Below are 24,003 nucleotides of genomic sequence, written 5' to 3'. Positions count from 1 at the left end.
GAATGAGAGAATGTGCTGGTAACAAGATGGCAGCTTTGACTGGTACCTTCCAAAGCTTTTCCAGTGTTGGGAGGCTTGCTTTGTAGGCAGTGTTGTTTCTGCTTTGCTGTATTGCCTTGCTCTTGGAGCCTGCTCTTTCTCCTTACCTGCTCAGTTTTATCTCTTCCAGCTGTTGGGACAGTGACAGTGTTTGTACAGTCATGGAGGCAACAGAGCCTCCATTGCATTAGAGTCTACAGGCACAACTGTGATATAAGGGACAGCTGAAGCATCATTTACATGGATTGTTGAGCCCTGTTTCAGATGGTGAGATGTAAAGATAAAAGAGAAAATCTGTTTAGAAATTGTGAGGTCTGTGGGTTCCATGTGGTTACATCATATGCTGATAGAGGAATGAGATAGTCTTTGTGCAGGCACATTTACTGGTTGCTTGAATTGGTTCTGTCAGCATTTTTATTAATTACTTTTCTTGTGCCTGGAAACCCTCTAGGTATGGGTGAAAAAGAAAGCAGGTGCGCTCTGCATTGAAAAGTGTTAAGGGATGCCAGGGCAGTGGTGTGGAAGTGATGTGGCCACACAGCACGTGCACACTGTGCTGCTACATTGGCAGCTGGAGACATGAATGTTTTGGGATGGCATTTTTGCCATTGCTGAAGAAGGGATTGGACAGTCATTCCAGATCCTTCCTTCCCAGAGATGTGGTTGTGGGGCTGTTTTCCCATCTTCATGAGAGGCCGATGGGTAGCATTGCATAATAAGGGAAATAATTAGGAAGGTGCAAAAGATGTTATTTGTGCTCATGCAAGAGAATGGTGCTGAGTATGTTTGGTCTTACCATGTTCCTTTGGGACCACACTGGACAATATCTGAATTTGCTCCAAGGAGGGGATTTTGCACTTCCACCTCCATGCACCATTTTTTACTTGGGATCCATCCATCTTGGACTTGTTATAGGTGGACTTAACTGCTGCAAAACTCCTGGGTCTTATTTTGTATTCCTTCTGTCTAGCTTTTATCTTCTGTTCTTTCTCTCTCCAAGTTACCTTGACACATTGCTGCAAAATCCTTTTTCTGTGTTGCTCCTCCTGCTACTGGGGACTGCCATCGGTATTTCTCCCTGCTTCTCCATCCTTATGGCCGTGAGTGTCCAGACCTGTGGGCAGTCCTGGACAGGCAGACCATCTTGTGCCAGTCCTAGAGAAGGGCTGTGACATGTCCCCTTCAGGAGCTGGCTGCTCTGGTGCTGAGCCAAAGGAGGCCAGATCCCCTTCAGGAGTCCCTTGTCACCCTCCTGCCCTGCTAACAGCTGGCTGCCTGTGCTAAGGGATAATTCATGCATACTAACACTGACAAGGGACCCCAGAGGTTTAGAGGGAGTGCTCCAGTTGGGCTTCCTGCCAGCCCCATCGTAACCCCCAGTGACAGAAATGTGTCCTGGTGGAGGACATGGGGACAGGAATGGAGAGGGGTGATGTGTGCACGCGATCTTTGCAGTGCACGCTTCCTTTGTTGTTATTTACACTTCTTGCTTAGGTCAGCTTGGATCGCTCATTTCATTTTTCTTTTCACCAAGCTGTCGTATGTCTTCACTTCTCCAGCAAAAGCACGTTTTGAAGCCCTGGTTTGGTTTTGTGGAAGGAGAAGAGTAGAGAACGTGCCTGTGGGAGTAGAAGGAAGCTGTGCTATTGTGCCACTTAAGGTTTGACCTTATTACCACATAGCTGGCTGCTGGTTAGGTCCTTGTGGTATTGCAAATAGGTTGATGTTTTGGATGATTTTCCAGGGAGATAATGCTGGACTATTGTAGGACTGCCTGCAAGGGTCCCCTTGGCAGTAGCACAGCAGGGACCTGCCAGGCTTCATAATGCTCTGGACAGAAATGGCAAGAGGCAGCCAAGGATGGCTGCTGGGGACACATTACTGACCTCATCCTCAAGCCAGTATTTCCTGAGCCTGGTGCCTTTGTCTGGAGTGCCTTGGCCTGGGTTGTTAGAGCGCTTATTTTGGGGCTAGTTTCTGGCTTCTTAGGTTGGGGATTGTTGGTTTTTTGGTTTGTTTTTTTTCTTTATTTCCTGTTTTGGTTGCCTTTTTTTTTTTTTTTTTTTTTTTTTACTTTTAGTCATTATAACAAACTCTTACACTGCCTCTTCAAGTGATATAATTAAATTGCAAGAACTGGAGTCCTAATTACCCTCTCCCATGTGAGAGTTGAGGAGCTCATCTTCAGAGAGAGGCTGTTGGCTGAGATTCAAAAGAGACAAATCTCAAAGCAGGCTGCATCTGTGTTGATATTTACTCTTATTAAGAATAATGGTCATTACCAACTGATATCAGAGCAGGTTGCTCTTTGCAGGTTATTTTTGTCTCTCTGTAAGTGAAGGCAGAAGGAAAAGCAGAGGGGTCCATCTCTGCCATTTCTGTACATCTCCTTTTCTGCTTTTTCCAAATAATTGTTAGCATAGCATCTGAGCTGGTGGGTCTGGCATGTGCAAAAATCTGCACTGATGCATGAAAAAATTACTGATACATATTTAGATGTTTCCTATTCTTGGAATTTGCTCCTCTTCTATCCCATGCATCAGTGCAGATTGCTTGCATAAACAGGCTTAATTCTCAATGCAGTGGTGCAGAGAATCTGCCCACTAAATGGTAGGAGACATACTGGAGCAAACTGCTGCTTTCTTTCCTGTGATAATGGCTGTGCATTCAGGCAGCTGCGTGAATCTCTGCAAATGGAGAAATCCTGAAAGCGGGGCACACTGAGATCCAGTGAAATAGCTATTCTTATCTTCCCTTTTTTTTTTTTTAATAGAATCTCATGCAAACAGAAAATGAATTGCTAGGAGTTGAAGTGGTAGGAGTTGCTAGTTGCATACCCACAGGTATAGATCAGTAATAATGCTTCAGTAATAATGCTTTGTAGCTTTTTTCCACTATAAACCTTTCAGAATATTAGTATCCATTCTGATCTCTAAATGACACGTAAGGGAGAATTACACTTTCTTCCCCACATGGTTAGTTGTTGCACCAAATAGATGGTAGAACAGGCACAGGATTCTCTTGATACCCAGTTTAGTCCACTGCTTATACCAGAACAATTGTCTGCACATCTTGGGGTTTCACCGACCCTGTTGCTGAGGTTTCAGCATTACACTTGTTGACGTCAAGCAGCTAACATTTGTCTTGGCAAAGCTGAGATAGCCACAGGTACACCTGCATGCTGGAAACATTTGGGAGTGTCTTGAAGAACATTTACAAATGTTGACTGTTGTGTGAGCTGACTGTAGCTCACTGCCTGGCACTCAGCTGCAGCAGGGCCACAAGACCTTCTCTGTGCCTCTGACTCTGTACAGGGTAAGACAAAAGCATGATCTGAAACTGGTGTCTTCTCTGAAGATTCCTTGACCTTCAGGCCGTTTAGGTTTTGACCATGGAGAACTGCAGGGGAGAGAAGACAGAATGTTTCTGACCCATGGGTTTGACGTTGCTGCAGGCTTTTTGCATGAACTCCATGTGGCAAACATGGTGTTATGGCATAACTCCAAATCCAGGGCATTTGTTCCGTACTCTAGTTTCGTTACAAGGAGATGTGTCCACATTATTCAGTTCTCAAGCTCAGATCTCCAGCTTCCCAGAGAAGCAAAGCAAAATGGGTTACAGTGATGGGAAAATGCAAAACTGACATGAATCCAGTAAGACTCTTCAGATAAATACACTTCTGTTCAATCGAGATTACAAGTGCACCTTCCTGGCATGGTAGTTGTGTGCTTTGTTAGGTCCTTAAAATGCTCATTTCTATCTTCAGCTTAGTATTCTGATTTTGCTGCACGTGTCCATGGCACATTGCTCCTTATTTCCAGAAGCATTTGGGAAGTTTCCACTAAGGTGCATTCTTACTTGCAAGCTCATTGTGAACTTGGTGTTTGTTGTTCTTCACATTTTTAGAAAGGCAGCTGGAGAAGATTGGGAGAATTAGCACCAGTACTGGCAGTACACTTAATTTGGTGGGGCTCTTGCAAGCCTTGCATCTTGTTGTCTCTAATCAGTTTAAACTTGATGGGTTTTCAGTGTTTTCATTTTCTAAATTGATTTATCTGCGTAAAAGGTACAAGTTGTCCTCTGCTGGGAACAAGTTTCCGAGCTGTTTAATCTTGCTGTTTGTCAATGCAGAGAACAGCCTTGTCAATGTGAATCATCCTCTTTTCTGTTTTGCTCATCTCCCCAGATCTTTGACCAACTTCTTATTCACTTCATCTTGAAGTCTCCTTATGGCTTCAGTCCTGCACTGTTTAGGAGAGCTGCTAGGCCATGAAGACTCTTTACCTGCCCGCTGAAACAAATGTATTTGCAGTTCTCTCTCATGACCCTTCTCTCTTCTTCAAGCCTAATCTGTTGCTGGAAGCAATTCAATCTCATTCAATCTGAAGATCCCCTCCAGCCGGTCTGTCTGCTGATACCTCCCTTCTCCTTTAAGAGCTGGTTTTTGCTTCTGCTTTCCAGGTGTGGCTCCAGGACACATCTTTCATACCTAGAATTAATGGGGTTGCTGGGCTTGGGGCTCCAGAATTTCAACTGGTTTTTGTTTTCTGCAGGACCTTTTTACAGCTTAACGCTTGTGATTTGGACTTGGACATACCATGAACATGGTTGTTTTTTTTTTGGCTTTCTATTATCTTCTGCCAAGTGTGAAAGCTGACCTGCTCTTTCCTTTTGAATCTTTTATCAAACAGTGCTCTTTGACCACCACCCTAACAGTAGCATGGTTTTACTGAAATGTGCCTTCTTAAATTTTATGTTAATCTCATGGACAGAAGATCTGCTGAGGTCCATGCTGGAATGAGCTGCTTCTCTACTGGTTAGGGCTTGGCTTTGGAATGTAAATTTAACACAGTTCACTGTGTCCTGACCAAGCAAACAGAGAAATTAAATTGACTAATGGAGCTTTTCACAATTCCTGCCCCACAAACTTAGGCAAACAGCTCCCAAATTACTGTTAGTTTGGATTAATTGCTGATGAGTGCTGACCACAGCAATGAGTTCTCAGGACTGAATGCATTTGATTTTCTATTTTGGTAACCTTTCTTCCAATATGTGTTTTTTGCAGTGATACTGAAAGCCGAAAATTATGCAAGAAGATGAAGGTAGATCCTAATTCAAAGGAGAAGGGAGTGGATTTACTCCATTATAAGTGAGTGCTGGGCTGGGATTTGTAGTTCATAATTGTTGATGCCCCCATTAAGAGTGTTTATTCTTCTTTCAGCCCCATGCTGATGCAGCATTAAGATGACTAATTTTTTATCCTATGAAATTAATTGCTGTTTCTTCAGTTTGCAAGCATGTGTTATGACAGAAGTTGAGTTAAATTTATTCTGTTGTTGAACAGAGAACACTAAAAGCACAAGTGGGGCCAGGGAGAGATGTTTCAGACTGAAACTGCCAGTGCATGGGGCTGATGCCTGAGATTTGAGTTCTCTTGCTTTCTGTCACTTGCCTGCTGGCATGTGCCTTGGACAAGTTGCTTCATCTCTCTCTGCCTTTCTGGCTTGAGATAGTCCTTCATAATGTGAGTGGAGAAAGGCAAGTGTTGTGAGACAGCAAGATATTTTTCTTCCTGAAAATAATAGGAGTGGGAGTACTGTTAGGTACACCAAACAACTGCATTTCCATCTCCAAAGATCATGCCTTAGTAAATAATCTTGTTAAAATGTCAGGGAGGAAATTGTTTACTGGGAAACTGTTTTCTTTACGCTGGGTTTGCACCCTCCCTTTTCCCTTCCTCTCGTTCCTCCCCACCCCACCCCCCCTTAAACTACTGTACTGTAAATTCTACTTAGTTCTGTGGCTTCAGCAGGATGATGTTATTCTGGTTAGTGAGAAGTCAGGAAGAGCAGCTGTATGAATTCCAGTAATGTTACTGTAAGTTAACACTGTTCCCCACTCCTCGTTTAACAGGGATGGTGCATTTCATACTGCATATAACAGAGCGGTCACATTGAAGGTAAATTCAAATATTCCATTATTATTCTTTTGGTTTTGCTAGGTGTGGGTGAGGCATTTGTGGATTAAAAACTGGTTTTGATATTTTTTCATGCTGAAGGTATGAAAGGGAGGGGATTAATCTTCATAAACAGTGGTTAGAATGGCCTAAAGGGTTTTGTGTGCATACATGTCTGTCAACTACAGATCCAGGAAAATTGTTTATTATTTAAAAGATTGACCCCATGTTGAACTGGAAGGTAAATTGTAAGTTAGTTTACACACTGGTAACAAATAAGGATTTTCTTGCTTTGATTACAAGGTGCTCTTTGTGGTAGTATAACTAAAAGTATTAGCTGATACTGTGTTTTGATAAGGAGTTCTCTGAGGCTCTTAGATTGTGTGTTTATAAACTTTAAAGAGAGCTGAGTGGCCTTATCTTTTATCAGATTATAGAACCACAGTTCCTATGAAAGTGCTTTGAGTGCATCAGGTATAAAATGGCCTTTCTTCTTTTCTGGCAAATCTTGACATAAAGCAATGGAAAGCAACGTTCTGTGGACAAGGGAAGAGAGAAGGCATGAGGCACGATACAAATTTGTAGATGCAGATGATTGTGGAAATAGTGGACTGAAAGTGCAGTGAGCAGGCCAGAAGTGTGAACCTTTCCTTTGCAAAGCCTTGCTGAAGCCCTGGGAGTATCCTGACATGAGGAGCCTGGCAATGACTTGGCTTCCAGAAGTCACTTCTGTCCAGCTCTGATCCCCAGTTGCGGTTTCTCTTCCTCCTGCAGCAAACCTGGGCTCTGCACAGCCATTGGTCTTTCAAAGGCTTAGTGACATCACCCCAGGTTGCTGTAATTCCATGTACTTCCCCTTTCTGGCTTGTTCAGGGCATTGCTCTGGGATGGAGGAAAGCCTGTGTGAGATGCTCTGTGAGCCTGAATCTGCCAGAGTGGCTGTTCCTAAGTGCACTTGCTCTGCACCTTGCTTTTACAGCCAGAGCTGGAGAGTATCTGATGGAGGACTATCTTAGAAGTGTGCCCTGACTTGAATTAATTCAGTCTTCACTTGAGGCTGTGATGCAGCATTTGTCTGAGATGGGAAGGGTAGGGCTGTGTATCTTCCCATCTCCTGCAGCAGAAATCTTGCCCGGCACTAGGAAGGGCAGTGTTAAATACCCGGCCCAGTCAGCAGCTGCCTACCAGCTTCTGTGCTTAGTGAGGAATTACAGCTGGTGATTGTTTTTTTCCTTCATGGTGGGTGATGGGTTAAGGGAGACTTGCTAGTTGCCTAAATTTGGGTGATTTGAACAATACATGATGCATCTCTCCTGCTCTCTATAAAGTGCTGCAACCAGGAATTAGTGCTGTGACTCTTCCTTACAGATCAGAGGAAGTGGAAAGCACCTGCAGTGCTCCAGGGAGCATTGGGCTGAGAGGCAATCATAGCACAACAGGAACCAGATCGTTTATTCCTTCAGCTGTTTTGTGATGAGCATTTCACCCTTCCCTTTTGCCCTGCCTGCTGGGAAGAAGAAAGCAGCATCCCATGGACAGGGGTGTGGGATTCCTTTGGAGGTAGAGGAGGGATTTTGAAGCTCCCTTGCTCTAGGGGCTGGAGTCTTTCTCAATTAAACTGCCCCTGTGAAACCAGCCACTAATTATTTACAGGTTGGGCAGTGGATCAGATCTGGGCAGTGATCAAATAATTCAGTTGTTTGCTTGTTCTGCTGCTCACAGCTGCCTGGATATTTTCTGTGTTTCTCCCTCTATTCCACTTCTCCCTGTTTTCTTCTGTTGGGCCAGTTGACCTTTGTTTCTCCCTCTCAGCTGTGTTTGTCAGGAATCCCCAGTACATACAAACAGAGAGCAGCAGAGCAACACAATTACACAGGGTGTCATACTCATTTTATGGACAGGTGGACACACCGAAGAACAGGGAGATTAAAGGATTTGTTTCACATTATTCAGCAAACTTGTGGCAATAAAACTCGGATCTTCTTTCCAGACATCCAGCAGACATATTAATATATGTATGACATTTTGGAGAATGATGGACACAGCTCTGAGGAACTGTAAAAGGATTTTCTGGAGCGATCAGCAATTTCATAGATGTGGCTGATCCAGCTGATAGTGTACTCAGGTTTTCAGAAAAGCTTTTCATTTCTTAAAGTAACGAAATCCTTATTATGTAATTAGCAGAGATGCCCTTGTGGTTTCACTGTTAGAAAAATGAGGAGTAAAGGAGTAGGAGGTCAGTGTTCACAGCAGGGGGGAGTTACTTGTCAGTCAGAACCTCCTGCTGCTGAGACCTGTGTTAAGATCTGAGCAGTTTGGGGTATCTAGGAAAGGGAGATGAAAGGCAAGAGAACAAAATTCAGTGATGCAAAATTATTAGGAATAGTTTAAAAATGTATTTCCAATTCTTTGCAGAAGGGCTTAGATTGTCACAATACTAAAAAGGACAGCTGGAGGAAATTCCAATAGAATTTGATATTTCTGTAATTGTGAGTAGCTTAAAAAAAGGAGCAATTACTTCTTTTTTCTCCAAATTTGAGGGCAAACAGTGGCATTTTGGGATGGTTGATTTGAAGCAAATAACTGCAATGTTAAAAAAAATAAAATTGAAACTTGTAGCTACTCATTGTGAGAGCCAAGTACTTAGGAGTCTGAAAAACAGTTTTAGATAGTCATAACAGATAGTTTCATTAGTAGTTAGAAAGCACAGAGGTCCATATAGAACAGCTGGTGCAGAGTCCATAACTTAATTTCTTTTTGCCAGAAATTGAGAGCATGTGCCAGTGTAGGCTATATAAGAACCATAAGTACTAGTCTGTCTTCTCCTCAAGTAGCTGTAGTCATCTGCTGTTGGAGACCTAAGCTTAGGTCAGTCTTTGATCTTACCTGGAATGTCTGTTCACATATTGGTTTAGCCACATGATGTCTAATTCTCAAGAGAGCCACAATGCCAGTATCCAGGCTGTGTTTATTACATGATGAAGCCTTTTCTGGAGTATAAAGTACAGGGAGAGTTTTACCCTTCTTCTAAAATGAAGAGAACTCACTGAAGTACAAATCTGCTTAGTACTAGCAAGGGGAATAGACTGACTCAATAAATTGGTCCTGCTCTAAACCCTGAATCCTTTTCAAGTTGGCTGTTGCAAGCAGTGTATGTGTGAAATTGAGGCAGGTCTAGTTATAAGCATCCTTACTGCATGATACTTCAAAGGAGTGACAAGCACAAGGATGTGTTTGTGTATATTTTCTTTCAGGTTAAAACCTAGGTCCATGCATATGATTATGGATCAGCTTTCCTGTTAAAATTTGCTTGTTTTTAGCAGCATGTGCTGGATGAAGCATGTCCTGTACTCTGCTGAATGGAGGTGTAAGGTTCAAAGCTAGTTACAGCCCATGGCGTTTCTGTCCGTGCCATGGGGTCAAAACAGGTCCTGACCATAGCACGGCAGGACTGGAGAGGAGCTGGTTCTGGAGCACCAGGGGTGCTGAGCCCTGGACCTTGCTGTGGCCTCTGAAACAGCAGCCTGGGGACCACTGCTGTTTGTGATTAGAGAATGCTGTGGGTTGCTTGGGTGTTGTTCTTCCCTGTTTAAAGCTAGAGGAGAAGTTCTCTTCACTGCATCAAGAATTGAGGACAAGGCAGTGTACTGCCTGCTCCTGCCAGAAGACATTACACATCTAATTTTTTTCTGTCTTGGCTGAGAGGGAGAGGCTGGATGAATTAAATCTCTTTAATCCCCCATCCTCTAACCACATCTGTTTCTACATGACTGAATTTGGCATGCAGGAATTCTTGAAACTAGCAGAGTCAATTACACTCATTAGCTGTTCAAAATGTTCACCCCTCTCTCCTCCTCTCCAGTGTATAGTTGAGGTCTGTGCGTGCTGAGGGTGAGCAGAACTTGATGCAGCTGTGCTAAAGGTAGAACATCTCTGCTGTTTTGTCCTCATCTTTCCTTTCCCCATGTATTATTAGTCTTAGGATGTCGTTTGGGATGTTAATGCCTCTAAGTCTACAGCTTTTTACACTGTAACTCCATTGTAAATTACTTGATTTTATATATTTTTTTCCTAACTAGCTCCTTTCCCTGATAATGCCACTGTAAAACAAATTTCTTCTGGGGCTGTTTGTCATCCTCACCCGTTAGATCCTTTTTACTCTGTACATTAAGTGTTTTGGTTGCTGTCTGGTGACTGATACATGCTGTCTCTTGTGATAAGACAAATCTTTTCAATATTAGCTGTGCAAGCAGACAGAAACATAAATGCAATAAATGGATCCTGCTGTAAGCTCTGAATCCTCCCAAGCCTTACAGTACCAACTGAGAGGCAGGAAAATGAGCTGAACTCTTCTCTCTGTTGATAAGTTGTTGGGATGTTGTACCACAGCAGCCCCACCAAAGGCAGACAGGCAGCAAAAATGTCTCTGAGACCGTTCCAGTGATGGGATGTGTCACCAGCTGTGCTGCCAGCCTGCTCCTGAGAAAGGCTCTTAGATAAGTAGCCTTGGTGTGTGTTAGTGTAGCTCAGTGCTGTGGCAGCTTCATCCACTCACACTCACACTGAAGGAAGCTCCTTAGGGACCTCACTGTGTTACTGGTGGGGCGGAGATCCTGTATGGGAACGGGCACAAACCTACAAGCAATGCCATAGAGAAAGCAGTGGGGCATTCTGAGTGGTGAATGAGCATGGAATGCCAGGTATTATGTGTCCTAGAGCACAGACATCTGAGGATAAAAGTGATCAAGCCTGTGTTTGCATGTACAGCTGGAAACAGGGAGTAGTGTGACTGCCAGAATCCATGGAGAGTATCTCATTGATTTAGGAGGGCTGGAGTTTCCTTCAGGCTGGGGTTGAAGTCAGAGCTATCAGAGTATATTTCCTTTTGGTAAAGACAGTATATCTGTGGTCTGCTGAAAGGGATTTTTGGTTGCATGTCAGTCAGGTAAAGCGGTTACAAAGTGTGTGTGCAGGTGTACTCAGTTTGTTGACTGCGGGAGCTGCAGAATCCTATTTCCCACTTCTCCTGTCACATTTGTTTCTTATTCTCATACTTGTAATTGCATCCAATCGATTTTTTAGGTAGGTGGGTCACAAAGGGAACAGTTGGTGGATTATTCTTCCTTAGACCAAATGAGCAGTTTCATCTGTAAGTGTGTTGATTTGCTTTTGCTCACAGCAAGTATCAGTGTGCCCTCCAGCTAGCCTGTTACTCAGATGCTGTGAAGGGCATGGGAGCCTGACCTCTGCAAAAAGACAAGTCTTTCCTACTAACCCAGGGACCCTCTGTGGAAGGTCTAGTACCATTGAAAGAGCTCTCTGAAGGATCCTTGAAGCTAATCTCTGTGTGCTGGTCCATTCCACTCTGTTTTCCGCAGTTTTATAGTGGGTGTGGGAACTGCTAAGTTGGAATGCCAGTTGTGATGAAGGTACACACCCATGGATCACTTGGTTCTGCAACAGGAGATTTGTGCTAATCTGCATTAGAGCAGATGAATGTATGAACAGAAAAGCAAAGGCATTAATTGGATGGGGTTTACATCACAGCATGGATTTGAGATAGGATGTCTCATGATTTCCATTTGTGTTTCTCTAAAAGATTCTCCCCCTTGTTTATTACAGTCTATGGTGGCCTTTCTCAAGGATCCAGAAGGTGCTCCACTGTGGGAGGAAGATCCTGAAGCCAAAGATATTGTGCATGTTGACAGTGAAAAGGTACATTAGCTGGATAGATGTCCTATTGTTTTATAAATATATGGGATGGAGTGTGTATGTTTGTATTAATTCTTAGTGAAACACTATTATTTTGTTTCTTTGGGAGGGAAATTGAAAGTACCCAACCTGTTTGAAGTGATTTGACAATTTTTTTGGGTTGTGACGGCTGTAAAGTCCTGTGCTTCCTGCCCTCCTCTGCCCTGCATGTGGTCATGACCTCAGTCTGCCAGCTACACAGCAAGTGTCAGAGCTTGTGGATGATGTGGGGGCACAGCCCTCTTTGTCTCAGGGAACTGGAGCAGTTTGCAGGGTGCAGTCACTGCAGAATGCAAGTAGGAGGTAAAATGCTGCTCTTCAAACTGCAGGTTGTCATTAAACCTTGGGTTCCCTCATGTGCCTGAGGTTAGGGAGTGTGAAGCAGGAGGAAAGAGGATCCAGATCTTGAGGGATTTAACTTGGTAGGGAACTGTCTTCTCAGTGTTAAGTGGGAAAGCAGTGAATGTGGTGAAACTTCCTTAAAAAGCCACTGCCACCACAGTTACTCATTATGCTTTTTCTAATATAATCAGCTTGGTCTTTTATATTAGTTTTCTAGTCTATAGATTTTTTAAACTTTAATTGATTGGACTCTAGCTGGTATTTTGTAAAGGGCTTTTTCAATTTTCTGGCTTTCATTTTTAATATTAGAAATGGTTATTCTGACATTCAGTTTTTGTAGGAAGATTAATTTTTAATGTTCACCCTCTGTACTCTATTACAAGGCTTCCAGGGGTTGCATTCAATTTGAAAACTTCATCTAGTTTTTCTATCATGCTGGTACTGAAAAATCCTTTTTGCATGGCATCTCATAGGTTTGGCAAGGTTTCATAGTGTGAAAAGTGAACTTGTTTTGTTATTATTGAGTCTGACTTTTTGAATTGCAATATGGATTTTGGATGTGTCAGCGAAGAAAGTGTTTCCAGGTAGAGATTCTGCAGTGAAAGTGAACAAAACCATGGAACTTCCACATATTAACAGTGGAGATACTGGTCTAGGATATTCAGCAGATAGCTGAATATATAATAAATTTTGTCATTTTCTTTCAAGTTAAAATTGAGCAAGGAAAAAAAATTGAGTCCTGTCTGTTGGGAAAGATGAGCCCTTTTCCCTCAGATAAATGAGCCTGTGTTCTATGAATACATATATTAGTTTTTTAAAGTTGTAGTACGGTGTCATTGAGTATAAGTGTGTTTTTTTATTTTCTCTGGTTCATTCACTAGGAATTGAGAAGGCTTCTGAAGAAGGAAGACAAACCCCTACTGATGATGTTCTATGCCCCATGTAAGTAGCCCAGCATGTCCTGTCACCTCTTTCCCCCTTCTCCACTGAGAGTTGTCCAAGTCTGACTAGAGGCTTTGCCTGTGCTTCATTAATAATACCATCTTGTGTCACCTTTATCATTCAGCTCCTTGTGTTGTTCTGCCTGTTTGTCCTCAGTTTTCCCCTGGTTGTCCATCACTTTTGTCCTGGTCTTGTCTCTTTCTCTTGTGATGATGGTTCTTGCTCAATGTTCTTTTAAGCAGCTGCTTTCTATAGTTTTGTTACCTGTTGTCCTTTCTAGATTTGTGCTGCACAGAACAGAAACTCTTGTGTGCTGCAGGCAGAGGGAACAGTGCAGTCATCAGGAGCAGGACTGTTGTTCCTGCTCCATCCCAGAGGCACCCTGAATGTTCCTGCCTACATGGGCAGGGGTAACTCAGTGAGGTTTCAGGAAGAGGAGAGCATATTGGAGTCTCTCAGTTTCTTTTGGTGACCTTGACCTTGTATTGCTGCTATCTTGTCATTGGATTGGCTACTTGTTCCTTCATGTTGGAGACTCACAGCTGCCTTTTTGTGTTTCCTGGTGACTGCTGTGTGAGAGGCTTTCCAGCTCTCCTAAGCAAGATTGTGTTGCACTTGAGTTGTTGCTCAGTTCAGGAAGCAGGGAAGCCATGAGAAGAGAATAAATGTGTGACCTAAACTAGGAAAAGCCTCCCAGCAGTGCCCTGATAGGGAAGTTGATGTTGGGTACCACAAGCAATTTGCTGTCTGATTCTCTTCAAAACTTGTGTCCCATGGCAGCATTATCTGGTTTTTCTCAGTGCATTTTCTCTTGTACTTACTGCCTGAAACACCAGTCTACCTTTTTATTCCCTTTTTATTCTCATCTGAGCGCTACCAAGATGGCCAAAATTGCCCAAGACTTAGTTTGATTTTTCTTTAAATTAAATCAAATCACTTGTGGCTCTATGTCTTTGGACTCTGCAGTGGTCCTGTGTGGCCTGGTGTGGTGTGTGGCTGTTCCCAGTAGCTGCAGCCTTAGATCAGCGGGAGATGCTACGGCTGCTCTGCTGGAAATCGTCCCTTCGGGGAGAGCTGGGCTGCGCAGTGCTTTCACAGTTTACCTCTATCAGGAGTAATTGTTTTCCACAGCCCAGCCTCTTTGTGAAATGTGCCTTATCTAACCCTCCGTTCTCTTTGAACTGTTCCCCCAGCAGCCCTCCTCCTTCCTGTTTCTCTTCTTTGAAGTGGCAAAACACCTGCTAGTTTTCAGTGCTGTAATACTTGTGCTGCTTTCCAAACTGCTGTGAAGGAAGTCTACTTGTGAGGTTTTTTTCCTCTGATTTATCAGTTTGTAACTCCCTCATCTTTTATTTAACACACAAGACTTTCTGAATTGGTTGTTGTCCAAATTTTCTTTTCTTGCTCCTTTTACCGGAGACAGAATACATCCAGCAGTTGCAATAAAATATGGCCTTTGAGCAGCTGAAATTATTGGTTACATACAGGTGTTACCTTTCATAACTGGGAGCAGCACATCAAGACTGGTCACTAAAAGAAATTCAACTTTTTGTTACTTGTAAGGGAGGTCTTTGGCACAAGAGGACATTATAGGCTTTGTCTGGGAGGCTGTGGGGAAGACAGCTGCCTTATTTCTCTGCTTTGTTGGAAGCAGGGGCTTTAGATTAATTGTGGCAGATTGATAGGAAATGGGCACTTTCATTAGGTACTGGTGCAGAGGGAGATGAATGCAACTACAGACTTACATGTAGTTACTTGAATATTTCAGGAATGGTTGGTCTGGGTAAAACAACTCAAAACCAAGGCTTGCTTTCCTCAGAAGATATTGCCTGCCATTGGCAGACCTTTCACTGTACTTTCAGGCCTATATTAGAAAGTCAGACTGCACTAAAGATGAAATATTAGGTGTACTTGAAGGCATTCAGATTTATTTGTAGTTAACTCTGTCAAAGAAGACTCCTGCAGGAGACTGTCTGGATTTGGCAATAAAGAAGGAGCTGTTTATAAACATGATTGAAAACAAGGCTTTAAAAATGTGTGTGTTAACTAGTGGAAAGACTAATCTGTATTTAATTAAGCTTCCCTTTTGGGGAAAAAATACAAGAAGAAAAAAGAGAAGAAAATGAGTTTTCTGAGGTTCCCCTTTTATGCCTGTAGAGGGGTATATGTGGCTTGGCAGCATCCTGAAAAATATAACCCAGAAGTATGAGGACAGGAGAGGGTGTACTGAAATGGGTTTGGGAGCAGCAAGTTTGAGGCAGCAGCAGAGCTGGGAAGGGGAGGATGATGGGGGTGATGGCTGGGTGGAGGAGGCTGGTGTGTGCCTGTGCCCTGGAACGTACTCCAGGGAGCAGTAAGAGAGTGAAGAAGGGAAAATAGGGAAATTGCTGCAGGACTTAAGGGCCTGAGGCTCCTGAGGAGAGAAGAAATAGAGGATTCAGAAGATGATGGCTGCCAACTCACATCTTTTGATGTCTGTCCAGTGGTTTGGATGAAGCTGCAAGACCTCAGTGGGCCTTAAATGTGTGGTCTGTGCCCACCAAGAAATTGTCATTTTGACCAGCACTAATTTAACAACCTCATTGTCAATTTGAGCAGAGAGATCAAAGATGGAAAGACCACAGAAACAAGAGCTCTCCTTTGTCAGATTAAAGGATGTTCTTTTACAGGCATGCTGATGTGATCCTAAAGTAGTGGCTGCAAAATCTGTTCCTCCTTTCCGGAAGATACTTTCAAAACTCTCTGTCTGTTAACCAGAACAGAAGCACTGACTATTGTCCCATGGTGGACTGAGAGTTTCCACAATAAGTGTCTGGAGTGCTTGGCTCCAGCTACCTTTCTTCCATGCTGTCTGCACTCCTGCCCCTTCCCATCTGCAGGCACAGATTTTACTTGGCAGGGGTGAAAACTGCTGCTTACAAGGTGATTTACTGCTAATCTGCTTAGCACTGCCGAGCATCATCAAGCAGCTCTCACTCAGCACACCCCAACTACACACTGGTGGTCTTCCTCACTCACCCTTTGTCTTTTCCACAGCACATTATTGTATCTTACAAGGGCTGTTGCTCCTCAGCTATGTCTGCTCAATTAACAGAGCACCGTTTAACACTTGATGTCTGTCTAATGTGTTTAGGAAATGCATCTCAAATTCATTTCAAAGCCTTGTTAAACTGGGATGAATCTGAAGTACCTCCCCCTGTCCCTTCAAAGACCAGAAGTGCACAAAGCTTTTTGTTTTGAGTTCACAATTATGACATCTCCTGTTGACTTTTCATATGTGTGTTTCATCTTGTATTCTCCTCTGGGCTCAGCTCAGAGCCTGAGGAATATAAGATGGTTTTGCTCTCTCCATACAAAGATGAGAAATGAATATGAAAATGAAGAGCATGAAAAATTTGCAAAAATAGAGGCTTGTAGCAAGTAACATACTTAGAAACTAATAATTTAATAATGATTTAGTAGATCAAGAATAGAAGCAGATAAAGAATTTTTGTTTAATTTTTAAATATAATATATTGCTTCATATGCTTTGGAACATAGATAATAGAAGAGATTGAATGGAGTTGTTGGCATATTACTTACACAATTTATTTTTTATCAGGGTGTGGTGTTTGTAAGAGAATGATGCCATCTTATCAGCAGGCAGCCACAGAACTCAAGGGTAAATATGTAAGTGAGACAATGAGATTTATATGACATTTGAAAAATTATTTTAACACTTTTTAAAAGTATATAAATTGACAAATATTTATCAAAATCAAAATGATGCATTTTTAAGCCAGCTGAAAAAAGAAATAATCTACTCTGTTCCAGATCTCTTCAGAATTTTCTCTTGGTTTTTATTCTTCTAAAACTTTAGAGGATGAGATGTGAACTCCCTTGCCCTTTAGATCCACTGCAGTTTTTTCCATGGAAATACAGGTTCTGACACTATGTAGATTTATGTTTTAGCTCTAATTTATGAATTTTTAGGCCTTTTGAGCTCATTTTGGTAAAGAAAGAAATGTTTGCTTTAATGGGTTTGATCAGCTTTTTGGCCTGATGTTTCGTAGCAAGGTCAGGGATGGATGCCCTCATTGCAGTTATTAATCCACTTTTTAGTGGAGAATCACTGTGTTATGGGAGGGAAATCCCCCTCCCATAAGCTGCTGGTCACCCTCCAGCCACTCAGCATTAGTAGAATCTTACAGTTTAACTGTAGCTCAGTCAAAGTGGATGTCACATTGATATAAAAGTAAGTTTTGACTCTAATAAAGTACAGAATTCACAGTAATTTAGTTACCCCTTTGTAGTTACAAGGTGTATTGATCTCTGTGAGCGAGTCAAAGGCACCTGTCTAGTTGAGGTTTTGTAATGCGCTTAACGTATGATTTATATGGTGCCAGTAGTATATAAAGGATGAAGAAATAGGATTGTTGTTTCATGGCTGTAGCAGGATTTGGTCTGATCCTACCTGTTGGATCATTCACTGCTGTGTTTACAGGTTTCCTTGTGAGGAAAAGATGAAGCGCTGCAGTTCATTGCTGGGGCAGCTCTGGCCATTTGTTCTCGTGACCACCTAGTGCTGTCAGGCTGCCCAACATTGTCCCAGCCAGTTGTTTTCAGAAGTGCTTTCTTTAAATCCTTGTTTGCTTAGGGCTGGAATGAGTGGGAGTTACTCAGATTTATTTAGGACATGGCACAAGCCTTAGAAGATATTTCCAAGAGTGTTTTTGTCGAGCCAGGCAGCATTCTAAGGCCATCTCCCCTCAGAGGAGCATGTGCTGCAGCCTTTGGGAAGGCACTCCCGCCCTGCATGGCAGTACCTTGCAGGGTGAGAGGGATTAGGAGTGTAAACATCACCTACAGAGACAGTGCCAGAGAGGAGGCATACTGCACAGCACTCTGTCCTCCTGCAGTTCTCCCTTCCTTGTTCATGTGCAGCTCATTTATTAAATTCAGATAATTTAGATCTATTCTGGTTTGAGTATTTCCTTCCTCACTTGGAATGGGTTTCTACAGATCCGGGCTGATCCTGCACAGCTGAGTGACAGGGCTGGGACACAGTTCTTTGCAGTGGAGGCTTGTGGTGCAGGATCAGTTCAGAGCAAAGTCCAGTTATGCCACTGCCACCCATGTTTTTCACAAAAATTGGTCTGTTTGTCAAAATATGACCCAATTAGCTTCCTGAGTGGGATGTGTACACAGCTTGCCATTTCTAAAGTTAAGTATGCTATACCCATCATAAATTATTCATGGAGTGCCTTAAAGTGATGTTGACCTCCAGATCAGACTTGGCTGGAAAGTTTATGAGTAGTTTGGATGAGCTGAAGGTTTGGCCTTTTAATCTGACCTGTCATCAACTGTCAGGATGTGCCAGGCTCAAAAGTGATTATTGCTGTTTTATAGCAGGAAAATTAAGTGCAGTATTGCCTATTGAAGAGGTCATAAAAGTGAAGGGGTGAACTGTACCTGTCTCTGGTTGCTGTGTTCCCTTGGGACTGGTTGTTTCTTGTCCCAGTGCTGTTGCTGAGAGGAAGCCAGGGTGGCATATTTAATTTATATTATGGTTATATCCTTTAATTATTTTGCATCCAGTGCAGAAGGAAAAAGTGCTCCAAATCAGAAATGACTTATTTTATCTTGGCAGGAAATATTCCTGTGGTTAGATGGTTGGCTGGGCTCTGGTGAGTGAATGTCCACCAGAGCAGGGAGGAACTGGATATTAGCAAACCATTCACCATCTCACTGATGCCCATGAACTTTGTGAGTGTGCCAGAATGCTCTACTCAGTAAAGACCAATTTGAGAATATGCTTAAGTGCTTTCCTCCATTGGTACTTGTCTTTTTTTTTTTCTTTTAAATTTTTTTTGGTGCTATAAGGTACTGGTTTTGGAGCAATCCCATCAAGAAAACTGAGAATCAGGGTAGGGGGTCACAACTAAACAGGAATGGTCAGAAGCTCCAAATACTTGGGCAGCTAGGAAAGATTCAGAGTTGGTTTAGGTTACAGGTAGCTTGTTGGAGAGCAGATAAGTGTTGAAATATGTCAAATGTCACTGCAGAGGTGAAAGGAATAAACTGATCTTTGTTTCTGCAATGGCTATTACAAGAGGTAATGGACCTAAATTGAAGTTGGGGTCATTCAGTCTTTTGCTAAAAGCAAATATGCCAAACGTCTGACAGGAGGGCCCTGGCTTTGGGCAGTAGGTGTTTTTTGATGATCTCTGGCAGCCTGATATTTCATAATTCTGTGATTATTGGCCAGTTAAAGCTGTTACTCTTGTCATTAAAACAAATCCTGTTGTAATAAGCTTTTTTTGCTAAATGCTCTTCATATAATGTAATGAACACCAGAATGAATCCAAGTTACTGACTTTTATCAATCACCTTTAGATGGGCACAGTGAAATTGTCTGACATGGCCAGGCATGCCCACTTAAATCATAGGATCCTCTGAAAGTTCACAGCAAAGGTGGAATCTGGTAGGCTGGTGTTAATTAGGGAATTAGTTAACAAAACTGGTTCTTGCTTTATAGAGCAACCATTGTATCTTGATCCTATTGCATTTACCTGCCTTTAGGAGGTGGCATGGAGGATAAGGAAAGGCGAGAACTGAGTCTAGATAATCTCATATGAATAAATCAATCCAGTTGTTCGAACGACAAGGAAAATTCAAAGCGGAAGATTAGGCCAGCATGTATAAACCTTACTTCTGTACTCTCCTCTGTTCAATTTATCCTTTCTTAGGATAGGGAAGAGAAAACAAAGTATCTTTTTGTGACTTTCCAGCACATTCTTGGGAACAGTTGACCTTCAAATGAGGATTTTCTGCTTTAAGATTTATTTCATGCTGGCTCCGAGCACATTTGGTTGGTCTGTGCAGTTTGCTGCAGTCAGGAACGTGGTGTTAAATTCTGATGTGGTATTTCAGCTGGAAGGAGAAAATCCTGTTTAGACCCTGCTGCTAAAATGATTTAAGCCGTCAATGCCATTAAACTAAGTTAATCAGGAAGTGGTATCTCAGCAACTTGCTGGGTCCAAGTTTGACAGCAGAATGACCTCTGTGTGAGTTACACACCCACAAAAACTTGGAATCCATCCCATCTTCCAATTTTCATGTCAGAAATATTTGGAAGACATTTGGACAGGGCACAGAATAAGTCACAGGAGCCCTGAACCTGAACTCAGGGGTTGTTGAGATGGAGGATGCGTTGGGATAGAGGTGAGGAGTGAGGAGGAGAGAGTTTTTGTTTTACAGGCTAGTCTGAAAAGCTACTGTGCTTCTGTGGCTCTCTTTTGAAGACTGTAGGACAAGGTTAATTCTTAACTCTCATTATACCGTGCCCTACCTAAGTTAACATATTTAGAGCATATAAATGCCATGTGCTGTTTCCTGAGCTCACGGATATAGGGCACGTTTTATTTTCACATCAAAGTCATGCTGATTTCCCCATGCCATTCAGTAAGTGCATTTTTGACCTGGGATAATGCCTGTGGTTGGTTAGACATTGACAAGTTGGTTAGACATAGACAAGTTCATTGCTGGAGTGGAAACCAGAGAGCTGAGGGTAGAATTTCTGGTGCCCTGTTTAATGTTTGGATATGAACTAAGAACTCTTTTTTTCTACATGCAGAAGAAGGAAAAAATCTAGTTGTAGCTTAAAATCCAAATGTGCAAAGCAGAGCACAAGTGCTGCAGCTGAGAGAATTCCCTTTAGGTATTTCTGTTAGTGGGTGAATAAAAAGAAACAGAGAAGCTTCAAGAGCGGTGAGGAGGTGACATGCTAACTGCTGTGTGTTTTCTCTGGATTAGACTCAAGTATTATTCTGTTTTCCCTTGCACAAAATCAGAAAAACTTCAGTGCCTTTTAGAGAGAGCCCCTTGCTTGACAGCTATATGAATGAAATTGGAATCTGCCTAGACTGAAGTGGGTTTTACTTAAATCTTCAAACAAATGGTGTGATGCTCCTGCTGCATTGTAAGAATCAGTAAGATTATGCTCTGTTTTTCCAGGTTCTTGCGGGGATGAATGTTTACTCTGCTGAATTTGAAAGGATAAAGGAAGAATTCAATGTCCGGGGATATCCTACAATCTGCTATTTTGAGTCGGTTATGTTTTGCAACTATTTTAGAAATCATGCACTCTTGTATAATTGAGTGCTTTATCTTTTAGGGCCAGGACTGAACCTTGTTTTGTTGCTTTAACAGGAAAGGAAAGTTCCTGTTCAACTTTGAGAACTTTGGTGCTACCGCAGCAGATATCGCAGAGTGGCTGAAACAGTAAGGCATTGAACTTCATGCACTCCACCTTTTATGTACTCTTCATTATTTACAGAATGTAATGGTTTAGGAACAGACATCTCTCCCTCCTTCCCTCTGCTCAGAAGAGCAAACAAAACTACCCCGCTGAGATCAGCTAAACTCACATGGAGAGATTGACTAATGTTTGGTTTTTAGCATGCATGCCTTGCATTTCACAATTGCATTTTGTCTGTAATAGCAGACTGACTGTGGACTAAAATAAATACAGATACACAGATCTCAACTTCGTTAAAAATGCTAGGTTAAATTTCCAGTGATCTTGGGTGCTTGACTTCTGTTGTGTTATTAAAAATGTATATACCAAGTGTGTAGTTCTTGTTGGTTAAAAGCTGATGCCTTTAAAGTGTCTTGCAGCAACAAACTGAAGATCAAGGCACCTTGGATAGGTAGTCACTTTTACGACATCTGTGTTTGCTGTCATGACATGAAAGTGTAGAAAACACCTTGTTCTATCTAAAGAGAGCTATTTGCAGTCATAAACATTTTGGGGGCTGAATGAGCCTATGAGACTAGCAGTTCAGAGACACAGGAAAAATGTGTGTGTGTGTAGCTGCTCTTCAGCTGGTGCAAATCCCCACCGGTGGTCAGTGAAGCTGATGGAGGAGCTGGAGGGAGCTGAGATAATCTGGTGATGGAGAAATCCCATTTGCAGTGAGCCCAGGCTCTTGGGCATGGTGTCATCTTTGTAACCCTCCCTTGTTTGCTGCACTTGTGGAAACAATACTGAAATGAAGCTAATGAAAGGAAACAAACCCATGGGAAGGAACAGACTGTTGCAAACTATTGTAATAGTACAGCTTAGCAAAATTGGCTCAGAATAAATGTATTTTGCTGTACACTGGGGTTGTGCTGGGAATGTGCATATGGTTGCAAGTAGCCCGGGGTCTCCAGCAGCAGTAGGCTGAGTGCTTCAGGATTTGGAACCCACAAATGAAGTGAGAGCAGCATCCTGTTAGCATCAGGGGCTACAAACACTGCGAGCAAGTACAGCCCAGTGGCTCAAAGAGGAGGAATTCAGCCAGAGTCATTAAGCCTGATGTAGTCAATTAAGTCTTCAAATGTGAGTGATCAAGATGGCAACTCCAGCAACTTGAAGAAGATGATCAGCCCTTGGAGCAAGGATATGGCTTAATCACCTGCACTTTGTTATGCTTTTCAATTCTGCAAGGATGTGGTTATCTCTTGGCTACCATATGTGAAACATTAGCTGTTTGGGGTGGTTTTTCCCCCTGTCTGCCCACATAATATCGAGATAATCCCTGCAATATGCAGTACCTTTATATCAGTGCTGTGACAGCAAGTGAACACAGCTACTGGAGGAAAGCAGAACAGCTGCAAGCTCTTTCCAATGATAATCTCTGCTAACAAGCCACTGTGGGCTTTGGCTGATACTTCAGCAGTCCAGAGCTAAAGACAGCTGTTTGTCCTCACTTAGTGCATGCTTATTAGTTGCCCAAAAGATGATCTGAGCAGTAGCCTGGTGCCCCTGTTTTGTGTTCTAAGTACAACCTTTAAGGAAACCACATTGAGTAGTTATGTGTACTTATATTTTGCCAGTAATTGATGCTTAAATTACAATCAATTAAATTATTAATAAAACTGCATATAGGCTGAACATGCTGCATACATAATATTATACTATTCTGAGGAATCTGCAGTACAGATAGTCAAAATGGTATGGCAAGGGCTTTAGGAATGCCAAGGAGTGCAATGGGATAGCTGTAGGGTGCACTGGCTGTGTTTCAGAATAGCATAATATTAAAATATTGAAAGGTTGCTTTTGTACAAAATGTTACTCTCAGGACCAGGGGCATGGCAGGGCTGTGGCAAGGAAATCCAATGCATTTTTATACTGTGCATGCATGTGGTGTCCTTGTGGAGTCTTGGAAGCAAATCCAGCAGACATTGAGCCATATGAAATGGCCCATTATGTGTGGACAATAAGTACACTTTGCAGAAAAGCAGCTCTCTCTCTCCCTCTTCTTGGTTTTTTCCCTCTAAATACTACTGGTAAAGTGCTGAAAGTGGGTGATCTTAGGCTCATTTATGGGAGAGAACATGATATAATTTAATGCAAGTTAGAATTATTTAAATCCTTGTCCATGCTTTTTCCTCTCAAGACAAGAACTGCTAGTTAGGAGGACTCCAACACCTGGTTTTTTTTTTTTTTTTCCCTCGTGCTTATTAAAGGTGCTTCTTTCTTATGGTGAAGTGTGCTAATGTATCAGTCTTACAAATACTTCACCTTTCTTATCTTCCTAATAAGCACTGCCTACTGTGTTATGGAGATTCAGATGTTTTCATGAGAAGGTAGAGATGAACCATCACACAGCCTTAATCCAACCCAGCAGAGATGCTATTTTGTACGTCTCACGTTTTTGTTAATTCTGATACACAGCTGTATCAGCCTGAGTGGTAGGCAAGCCCAGCAGCTTCTTGCTGCCTTCAACAGCTGCTTAGTTTGTCTTGCTGTTTTTATGGATTCCCCTCAGGCCCTTCCTTAACATCAACTACTTTGTTAAATCAAGAGCTTGTCCTGTGCTCTCAATTGAATTAGCTTTTGATAACTCTTCTGGACTTCTGTCATCCTGATCAGGTGTTGGGTGTGTCTTGTCTCAGTGTTGAATGACATTTTAAATTTTGCTTGTTGCTTTCTCCAGGCCTTGAGG

At 42.4% G+C, this 24,003-nt stretch overlaps 1 protein-coding gene across 1 annotated transcript in view; it reads left to right on the top strand.

Annotated features, from left to right (window-relative positions):
* Positions 1 to 24,003, top strand: part of PDIA5 (protein disulfide isomerase family A member 5) — an 85,882-nt gene that overhangs the window by 11,523 nt on the left and 50,356 nt on the right. The window contains exons 3-9 of the mRNA XM_014307563.2: positions 5,105 to 5,188; positions 5,953 to 5,998; positions 11,618 to 11,710; positions 12,970 to 13,030; positions 16,632 to 16,699; positions 21,026 to 21,117; positions 21,221 to 21,292. Coding sequence (XP_014163038.1) covers positions 5,136 to 5,188; positions 5,953 to 5,998; positions 11,618 to 11,710; positions 12,970 to 13,030; positions 16,632 to 16,699; positions 21,026 to 21,117; positions 21,221 to 21,292 — 485 coding nt within the window. The 5' untranslated portion in view covers positions 5,105 to 5,135. The remainder of the gene's footprint in view (positions 1 to 5,104; positions 5,189 to 5,952; positions 5,999 to 11,617; positions 11,711 to 12,969; positions 13,031 to 16,631; positions 16,700 to 21,025; positions 21,118 to 21,220; positions 21,293 to 24,003) is intronic.

This window comes from Geospiza fortis, unplaced genomic scaffold, assembly GCF_000277835.1.
Source record: "Geospiza fortis unplaced genomic scaffold, GeoFor_1.0 scaffold112, whole genome shotgun sequence".
NCBI classification, from domain to species: domain Eukaryota; kingdom Metazoa; phylum Chordata; class Aves; order Passeriformes; family Thraupidae; genus Geospiza; species Geospiza fortis.
Note: the sequence above shows the minus strand (reverse complement) of the source record. Positions and strands in the feature narration are given on the sequence as shown.